At 40.8% G+C, this 10,800-nt stretch overlaps 1 protein-coding gene across 1 annotated transcript in view; it reads right to left on the reverse strand.

Moving 5' to 3' along the window:
- The window catches only part of SOS1 (son of sevenless homolog 1 (Drosophila)), a gene marked incomplete at its 5' end in the record, with an annotated part of 41,159 nt that overhangs the window by 25,937 nt on the left and 4,422 nt on the right, over nucleotides 1-10,800 (reverse strand). The window contains 4 exons of the mRNA XM_008946810.1: nucleotides 2,506-2,604; nucleotides 2,705-2,815; nucleotides 6,376-6,519; nucleotides 6,987-7,196. Of these exons, the coding sequence (XP_008945058.1) occupies nucleotides 2,506-2,604; nucleotides 2,705-2,815; nucleotides 6,376-6,519; nucleotides 6,987-7,196 (564 nt within the window). The remainder of the gene's footprint in view (nucleotides 1-2,505; nucleotides 2,605-2,704; nucleotides 2,816-6,375; nucleotides 6,520-6,986; nucleotides 7,197-10,800) is intronic.

A 10,800-nucleotide genomic window follows, 5' to 3' on the forward strand; every position in this document is an offset into this window, starting at 1 on the left:
TGCTCTTTTGACATGAAAGCATGCTGAGTATTTAAGATCATAATAGGTAGAATTCCAACTAAAAAACATTTGCAAAGAGACAAGAAGTTTCCATTCCTAAGTCAAAGGGAGCCAAGTCTACACTTGGTTTAAGAAAGGGAGGGAAAAAAAAAAAAAAAAAAAGAAAAAAAAAATCTATCTAGCTCTGCTGTTTTCCAGAACACATTTTATCTAAGTTAAGTTTATCTATGCTTTGAGCCATTCCTACTTGGAAAAAAAAAAGAATTTTAAAGTCACCTTCTATTTACCCAAAGAAAGGAAAGAGTATCGCATGTGCACACACATTGACAGCATCTGAAACAGTGCCAAGTTCAATTCAAAAGTCTTAGAATAATTGAAGGAAAGTTTACATATCATAAATAACTGCACGATTTGTACCACCTGACCTTTCAAGTCCACATTTCTATTCACAGAATTCTGATTCTATAATATAGAAAAGCCCATTCCTATTACCTGCAAATTTACAGAAAAATAAAGTCTCACAGGAACCTGCTATTTTATATAGTTACTTTCTTATATAAAAGTTTGGGAACTTCCATGTTGATAGAAGGAAAACAGAGCCCTTAGTCATACGTTAAATTTTCCAACAGAATTACAGCAAGGAGCTTCAGCTACAAATAGACTACATATTTGTTCATTCCTGGTGCCCTGCCCAACTTCAGGAGGGCTTTAGTTTCTAAATAGGATAACCATCAGTGGATAGAAATTTACTTTTTTTTTGTAGTCAGCATAGTAATAAGGTAACTTTGAGATGTATTTGAGATGCATTTTAAATACATAACTTCAAAGTATCCAAGATTACACAACATCACCCAAAGAAAAATGCTAACCCCTTTATTCTTAAGTACATCTATAGTTAAGATAAATGAAATGTTTTTTCTATCACTGCCTATCACACGTCTCACATCTGACAGACCGCAGCGACGGGTGTCTCACTAGAACGAGCAACACAGTGGGAATAAAACATGGGAGGTTATCACATACAGAACAAAATCCAACTCAGCAATATCAGAGCTACACAGCGTGAAGTGTGTGTGTGTGGAGCATGAATAAGACAAGGATTTTACATAAAGCACAGGTCAAGAGTCGCAAAAGGGTTGATAACCTTCTGGAGGTGGGCTTAGACTCCACTTTACCCTTGGAAAGGCAAACATGAGCTACTCCCTGTTTCAGCAAGCACCCTCTTTCCACCCACTGGAAGTGCCAATGGCAAGAAGCAACACAGGATACCTGCGTGTTGGACGGCGTTAATCCTTCATGCTTTGTCTACTGCATAAGACAATACCATGTTCATGTGGAAGCAAAGACACTAGGTACTGCATTTTGAGAATGTTTTGATAAAAGCATTTGCAGATAAACCTTCTGTCTGTGTAGGTCTTTATTATACAAAATGCAGATAAGCTGTATCATACCTCCCTTCCGATGGACTATCATGGAAGTAAACGTTCAGTATGTTAAAGAAGTCTGAAAAGTCAGACCAAACCAATGAGCTAGACAAGCAGATCAAGCATGTTTAAAATTAAAAAACCAGCATGTTATACAAGATAAGCTACACATCAAAGCTGTAGATCTAAATCAGTAAAAATGGTGTTAAAACTGCAGACTTGGACTCAAGGGTCACTTAAGTACTGGATTATCCCAAGACAACCAAACAAACGTTCAAGAAAAACACACCCAGATTTCCTCAAAAGAGCAGAGGTTGGTTTTTTTTTAATTGTTTGAAGAAATTTGGATTAGAAGTTTGGAACACTGTATCCCTTATGAATTTCCATTAAGTCCAAGTGAAGATTCTACTCAAAAGTTCTCAAAACACTTCTACACTCCTTAGAGATTATTATTCAGCGCCCCAGAAAAATAATATTCTGTAGCTGTTTTCCTTACATATGTATGTTACAGAGTCTTTACTGTTACTCTACTGATGTGATGCTTCATTACATAAAGCCCAACACATAAATACCAACTAAGCCTTCCTTTTGAAGGAAGGATATCACCTTTACAAGCACCATGGGATGTATATTGCAAGAATACTGAAGCTTTTATGACAATGAAATGAAGTCTAATGGGAGAAATGACTGTGATTTAAAATTTAGAAAATAACAGCTTGAAAAAGCCATGGATTTTTTTCTGTAATGCAGCCACTTGCCATCATCTCACCTCTGAAACAATCATTCAAAGAATATGAGTACTAGGTCTCTATTACTTTCTAAATTAACAGTAACTTAATCATAGAACACAATCATTAGCTGCTGTAAAACTTTATGAAATTTACAAACTTAAAGTTACAAGCTGGTATTCAGTTAATTACAGCACACACCAGAGCACACAACCTGCTTTTCCTTCATCAGAGCAGTTTTATTCACGTTGTAGTAAAAGGCTTTACACCTAACTGAGCACACAAAGCTCTGGTATACAACACTGAGAATTTAAAAAAAAAAAAAAAAAGTCATATTGACACAATGTTCTTACTTTTAGAAGTTCAAAATAATGAAGACAGTGGTAAACAGGAGCAAGGAGCAGGCGGGGTAGAACATACTGAACAGCTTCTTTAAAGCCTTCACCTATTGACTAGAAACAAAGTAAGTTTCAGTTTTAAAACAATAAATGTATTGAAGTAACAATATAATGTAATTAAAATAGTAATATGGTTTACTTAAAAGAAAGTTACCTGTAAATAAAATGCTGCTCCCGGCTTTGATAACTGACTTAAAAAATGATCATGAAAACCAGGTCGCAAAATATCTTGTGCATAAGATTCATACGGATCAAATGCCAGTTCCTGAGAAGAAATACAGAATAATTTTACAAAACTGATGTAATATATAAGCTGCATATTTCTTGAAGAAAATCCATACGCCATACAGAAGAAAATCTTCTGCATACTTTTTCCAAAACATTTACAGGGAACAGTCAATACTTTATATGCACAGACTCAGAGTAATTCAGTCTAGAAGACATCTCTGGAGGTCAATTGGCTCAATTCCCTGCTCAAAGCAGGGCCCACCTCAGGGCCAAAGCCAGATCCAGCATCATAACTAGCTGAGGTAGCTCAGAGTCTCATTCAGTTCAATGCCAAGTACCTCCAAGAAGAGAAGGGACCAAAACCTCTCTGGGTGGCCTAATTCCATTGTGGAGCTGTTGCAGATTTTTTGCCCTGGTATCTAAGCATGATTACTCTTTTTACCATTCTCTCCCATCTTACCTTGTTCTCTACTGTAAGCCCCCAAAAAGAGCCTGCCACAATCCTTTCTACACCTGCCCTTCAGGTAACTGAAGACAGCAATGAGATCTCCTTCCTCAGACTTCTAAGACTGAATAAACCCAGCACTTTTACCCCTCTTCATACATCACAGGCCTTAATTCCTTAGTTGTCAAGGAAATCTCAGGTGTAAGCATATCTTGCATTAGAAAGACCAAAACTGGACACAATACACCACATGTGGTCTTAAGTGCTACACAGAAATGATCCCTCAGTCTGCTGGCTACACTTTAACATAACCCAGTGGGCAGCTAGCCTTCACTGCCTATTCCTGGGCATCTCCAAGCCCGGTTGAGCAGTTCTGCTCTTTAGCCAGGCAACTAGACCACTGCATGGGATTTGTTTGGTCCCCAGTGCAAAACTTCATGTTGCCTTTACTTAACTCCATGAGGTTCCTGTATATCCATTTCTCCAGCCTGTCATGTCCCTAAAGAAGGAGCCCTGTCATCCTCTGTGTCCCCCTACAAATTGGCATCACTTACAAACTTGATGACAGACCTTCTCCCACAACACTAACAGAGTTACCAACCCCAGTATCAAAGCCTGAGGAATGCCACTAACCATTGGCCACTCAAGGGACTTTGTGTTGTTGATGATAGTCCTTCAGGTCTGCCAGCCCAGCCAATTTCCCACCCGCTCTATGATACAACTAGCTAGACTTCACCCCACCAAGCCAACTATAAGGGTACTATGAGAGACTGCTGAAGGCCTTATGTTCAGAAAAGGGATATTAACTGCTCTTCCCTTCATCCATGGAGCCAGCCATCTCCTCTTAGAAAGCCATCAAGTTGTAGGTACAGTTTGTCCTTCAGAAATCCGTGCTGGCTGTTGCCATCACCTTACAGTCCTTCACATGGCTGGATGTGAATTCCAGTAAGATTTGCTAATTGTCTCAGGGACAAAGGAGAAGCTGATCAGCATGTAGTTTCTTCCTCATTGGTCTTTCTGAGATTGGGCACAACACCTTATCTCTGGTTACTGAAGACCTCCATAACTCACCACTTAATTTCAAGAATTCTGAAAATTTGCCTTGCAATGACACTAGCCAGCTGCCTCAGCATTCTGTCTTGCCCCACAGACTTACATAGATACCCACCTTTAGATGAGCAGTCCCTAACTTTAGCTTTGGCTTTCATCTCTCAATCTTTGGAAGCAGGCCTAAATGGGAAACCAAAAAGCACCACCCAAAGTAGGCTTGAGTACCTCAGTCCATTACATGTCCTCCAGCACAGGGGCTCTCACCCCATGAACAAGATACCTACATTTTCTACCATCTTTGTCATGCTATTTTACAAGCCCTTCTTGCTTTGTTTTGCATTCATCATCAAGTCAAACTCCATCTGAGCTGCAGCCTTTTCAACGCTATTTCTACCTGCACAGACAATGCCTCTACATTCCTCCTGGAAAGTCTGTGTTTCTTTTTCAATCAGAATAACTTATGTTGTAAAAGACCTTAAAGATCACCAAGTCCAACCATAACCCTAAGACTACCAAGTCCATCACTAAACCATGTCCCTAAGCACTATGTCTACATGTCTTTAAATACCTTCAGGGATGGTGACTCAACCACTTCCCTGGGCAGCCTGTTCCAATGCTTGATTACCCTTTCAGTGAAGATTTTTTTCCTAATAGCCAGTCTAAACCTCTTCTGGCACAACTTGAGGCCATTTCCTCTTGTCCCATCACTTGCTGCTTGGGAGAAGAGACTGACCCCCACCTTGTTACAACCTTCTTTCAGGTAGTTGTAAGGACCAGCAAGGTCTTCCTTCAGCCTCATTTCCTCCAGGCTAAACAAACCCAGTTCCCTCAGCCAGTCCTTGTAAGTCTTCTTTTCTAGACCCTTCACCAGCTTTGTTGCTCTTCTCTGGATGCACTCCAGCATCTCAATGTCTTCTCCATAGCAACAGGCCCGAGTTTGGTTAAACAGGAAACTCCAAACTGTGCTTGTCCTTGCCTCCTGCTACACCTATCCCTTTCCTTAGGGACTGGGAATGCATATTCCTTGTATTTTGAATATGCTGCCTTTGAAAATAAACCAGCTCTCCCAAGTCCCTTCTTTACTCAAGACCAGTATGATCCTGCTGCCCAATTCCCTGAACAAACTAAGTCTACTCTCCCAAACCCCAGACTTTTCAGTCTGCTGCTCTCCTGCACTTTTCTCAGGATCTTAAACTCTGCTATCTCTACCACCTGTGGCCAAGCCTGCCAGAAGCTATAATGTTACTGCCAGTTCTTCCCTGTCCATGAGAAAGAGGTCAAGTGCAGGACTTTCCTTAGTTGGCCCCTCATTATGTGCCACAAAAAACTGTCCCCAGTGCCCTCCAGAAATCTTCTGGATTACTTCAACCACAATAAGTTTCCCACTCAGCAGATGTCAAAAAGGTTACTCTCCCACAAGAAGTAGGGCCTGTGATAAGGAAATGACCCTTAATTGTTTAGAGCTGGTTTTGGCCAGTTATTGACTGTACAATCTGTGTAGTAGAAGCTCAACCACAACACGTCCTTTGGTGGCCTCCTCCTCTGATCCTGATCCTTAAGCATTCAAGCAGCTCATCATTCATTCCATAACAGATCTCCATGTATTTGAGCAGATTTTTTGTTAAGCCTCCTGGCCTCATCTTCCTCACCCATCCCTCCTGAATGCCTGTATTAGTTCGTACAGCTCTCCATCATGCGACCGTTCTCACCGTGTCGCTAATTCCAGCCACACAGCAGTTCATCAACTTAGCAAGCCTGCTGGCAAAGACCACCTCGTCCCACTGTCTGTCCACAGTAATCCTAATCTACACCTGACTTATAGGACCCCTTTATTTCTGCTGCAGGCTACTCACAGGTGTGGTCTCTGGCAATTTTTTTCTCCTTTGTTCTCTAAAGTTTAAAACAGCGCTATAAACACTGAGGTTTAGAAACTAAAAAGTAAAAGCACTCTCAAAAATGGGCAGTCTATTCATCACAGTGGGGCTGGAAGAAGAGATCTCAACCTAAACAAAAGCAGCTAGAACAGAGATGTACTTAATTTAAGTGTAAGTCATTAAAATACAGATGAATAGCAAAAAACCACCGCGCAAGTATTTTCTTACCTCTGCCATGTCTTCAAAACAGCTGCCTACTAGTGGATGAGGACTACCTTCATCTGTCATTTCAACAGTGTCTTCTATATGACCCAATAACTTCACACTAAGTTCATGAATGTCTGATATACGGCTAAATATATTTTCCACATCCTGCAAAAAGCAACAGCACCACCCAAAAAATCAACAGGGAGTTGGACACAATTTCGAAGAGGAAGAGTGTTGTATGCAAAACTACTCTGTTACAATATGACAGCCAAGCACACACTGAAGCAGAAGATTTTATATTTTGCTATATATTTTCCATATAACATATATAAGATCAAAGAATTAATTTTTAAAATAAATGCTATATAAAAATGTATACAAATTCACAATGATTCTAACATGGCAAAGAATAGCGGTGACAAATCTTAAATGACAGGTCTGCAAGTGAATATAAGTACATTGGGTGGTTTCTTCCACAAAATCCATGCATCCCCACAAGTGCTGCTTTACTGTTTCCATCTCAGAACTGAAGACAGTGTTTCTTCTATTATTGCTATCTTAAACTGGGTAATAGTTAAGTTCTAGAAGTGCTCATAGCAATTTTTTTTGTTTGTGGTTTGTACAATACTTACATGAGATGAAAACAGTTTGGAGTTGGAGGCATATGGCTCCCTAAAAACTCTGATAATGAGATTTAGTTCCCTTATATATTGTCGAACCTCTGCCATAAATGACTTCACTAGGTCATAATAGGTTTGCTCCCCTGATGTTGAGGGTTCCTCATCTGATAAAGTTAGTGCACTTAAATCTTCTACATCTTGATGGAACATATCCATTAATACCTAGGTAGTGAAGAAAGGGAAATTCACAAAGTGAGAACAACTTCTCAAGATCTACCAGTAAGTTACCAGTAAAGGAAATCTATTATTCCCATGAAATCAGACTGATCAGCACTAAGATTTATGTATTATTCTGCAGTTGGTTGAGCATTACAAAAGCAATACTCATTATTATGAATTTGCAAGTCATTATTTACAGTGGCAATTCCTAAAGAATTACGAGTCATTTAGACCAATCCAGGCATCTCTCCAAGAACGTGGCCCTAAAATCCATTATTATTTTAAGAAACACATTTAGCTGTACTCTATTACTCTGAGTTAGCTGTGCATAATCTAGGTTTCTGAAGAAGCTATATTATCTGAAGTTAAAAAGTGTGTGCATTCTGGCTTTTCAGCTTTATCTTTAACAGCAAGTCACACATGATCATGCTCAGAACCCTATAACCTAGCTGTGATGAATATTGGCCTGCCCATACACTGAACATGGCCTGGTTCCTGCTCCCAAATCCTGAGCCCTCTTTTTAAAACAGACCCATGAGGAAAGGCACCAGCTTCAGAAAAGATGGCAGTCATATTGTACAGACAAAAGGACCTTAAAAACTCTGACTACCAGAGGTCTCTATTCATACCCAAGCAGGGATTACTAAACACAACTAATTTCAACAATTCAAATTTCTTAAAAGAAATGGATCACTGCACAGTTCTTCCAAATATTTTATCTGAGCCGGGAGTCATTACAATGACTTAACAAGTGGCAAACAGAAATCACACTTTGGGTTGCTTCCATGATACTCAAAGAACATCTTAAAGGTAAACTAAGTTGACCATGTATTAGTAAAAGGCATTTTAATTTGAAGTAGCAAAATGAAAACCTAAAGAGGGTTCAAAGTCTAACAGTGATGTAGTAAATCTCAACAAGGCAGTACACAGTTCCACATACAAGGTGACACTGTCCTGGGATAGATAGATGGGACAGTATTTATAAACAAGCCTGCTGTCCAGAGCTATAATACATCCAGGAAGTCACAAAGTATATCAAGCAATACATGTGAACTTCAAAATCAGGCAGAACTTAAGTGCTGCTTGCCAGCCTCCCTTCAAACAGAGGTGAAGCCATGGCAACCTACACCTGTTACTGCAGAGAATGACACGACCGTTGTCAGTCAGTGAAAAGACTGAGGAAGATTGCAGGATCAAAGCTGTAAATACTCCTCTGAGAACCACAGGAGGAAAGGCTAACACATTAAACACAATACTAGGGTTCTTAAAATGATGGAAAACGATGTTTTTCAAAGTAATTGTCATGGTTTAGGCCCACTCAGCAACTGAGCACGACGTGGCTGCTTGCTCACTGCCCCCTCCCCCTGCTGTGGGATGGGAAGGAGAATTGGAAGAAAAAGGAAAAACCACGTGTTGAGATAAAGAGAATTCAATAGAAGAATGCAAGGAGAGAAGAAACAACAGTAATAACAACAGCAGAAATGAAATGAGACATAAAACGAGTGATATAAACCACAGCGCTCAGCGAAAACGCCTCACCCTGCCAGGCACAAAACCTGCCTCCTGAGGCAGGTCAGTATGGCACCAAAGAGCCCTTTTTCATCCTGGATGTGGCCCTTCCAGCTTCTTGTGAAAATTAACCCTACTCTAGCCAAAGCCAGGACAATTACAAGAACCAAAGAACTAAACAAGAACTAAACTTTGTAATCAGCCATGCCAAATATGACATTTACTCTGATATCTACAGTTAAAATTTTTCTTTAAAAGCATGTTACAAACACTTCTCCAGAAGACATGTCAATTAACCAAGCTGTTGACTACTGATCATGATTGACAAATGAACCGTTGTGCAAGAGAATATCTGGGGATCTGTAAGTTCAAGAGATGGTCTGGCAGGTTCATCAGACTTGAATATTGGAAGAAACACATCAACCTAGAGCAGTCATTCTTCACCCAGGTCTTGTCCTAACACTCCTCAAAAATATACAGGTCTAGTGAGGAGGGAAATGGGCACACAGCAGGTTCTTTCTCCTAGTGAGTGAAAGGACCCTGCTACACATCCTGGTCTTAAGCTTCTCTGAAAGCAGAACAATGGACATTTTGCATAAAGACTGACTTTTTTTCTGCTCTAAGAACAGACGGTGATTCATCTTCCAAAGCCAATGAAAGTACATGGAACTCCAGTTATAAGGAGAATCCTAAATAATTCTGGGGAATGAGACATTATAGGGCTACTAGTGTAGGAAACTACACAGAATACTGCAGGTATTCTAGGAGACCCCAATACATGCAACTTTACTTCACACATGCAGCTCTAGCACATACATGAACTAGAAGATTCCAGGCTGTATTCACCAAGTATCTCACTGCTATGGAGTCAACAGAAACAAATTTAGGTAACCATACCCTAGATACTGAATTTAGAGCAATCAGAAGCACGAGCAGATAGTAGAAGAAAAACAGCTTGCATTTTACTGGAGTTTGGTATTGCAGATGAGGCAAAATCCTCCAGATGGATGGACTGCACAAAAGCAAGTGTGAAAATGCTTGAGGAAAAAAAAGGCACACAGAGCCAAGAAGTTTTTCTGGTTGTTCCATTTCGAAAAATAAAACCAAGCAGAACACATATTATGGGTACTAACAACACATCCTGAGCTTACCTATGAGGAAGTTATGGGAGATAGTAAAGCAAGTTCAACTTGCTAACTGCTGGCTGGATGGCCAGGCCCAAAGAGCGGTGCTGAATGGGGCTAAATCCAGTTGGTTGTCGGTCACAAGTGGTGCTGCCCAAGACTCAGTGCTGGGGCCACTTCTGTTTAACACCTTTATCAATGATCTTGATGAGGAGATGGAGTGCAACCTCAGTAAGTTTGCAGATGACACCAAGCTGAGCAGAAGTGTTGATCTGTTTAAGGGTAGGACAGCTCTTCAGAGGACCTGGGCAGGATGGATCAATGGGCTGAGGCCAATGGTATGAGGTTCAACAAGGTCAAGAGCCACATCCTGCATCTGGGTCACAACAACCCCAGGCAATACTACAGGCTTGGGGATGAGTGGCTGGAAAGCTGTTCAGCAGAAAGAGACCTGAGGGTACTGATTGACAGCTGGGTAAATATGAGCCAGCAGTGTGCCCAGGTGGCCAAGAAAGCCAACAGCATCCTGGCTTGCATCAGCACTAGTGTGGCCAGCAGGAGTAGGGAAGTGATTACACCCCTGCACTCGGCACTGGTAAGGCCACACTTCAACTACTGTGTTCAGTTTGGGACCCCTCAACACAAGAAAGACATCAGGGTGCTAGAGTAGGTTCACAGAAGGGCAACGAAGCTGGTGAGGGGCCTAGACAACAAGTCTTATGAGGCACAGCTGAGGGAATTTGGGCTGTTTACTCAGGACAAAAGGAGGCTGAGGGGAGACCTTACCACCCTCTACAACTACCTGGAAGGGGGTTGTAGTGAGGTGAGTGTTGGTCTCTTCTCCCAAGTAACAAAGGATAGGACAAGAGGATGTGGCTTCAAGTTGTACAAAGAGAGGGTTAAGTTGGATATTAGGAAACATTTCTTCACTGAAAGGATTATCAAGCACTGGAACAGGCTGCCCAGGGAAGTGG

This window comes from Merops nubicus, unplaced genomic scaffold (genome assembly GCF_000691845.1).
Source record: "Merops nubicus isolate BGI_N331 unplaced genomic scaffold, ASM69184v1 scaffold5629, whole genome shotgun sequence".
Taxonomy (NCBI): Eukaryota; Metazoa; Chordata; class Aves; order Coraciiformes; family Meropidae; genus Merops; species Merops nubicus.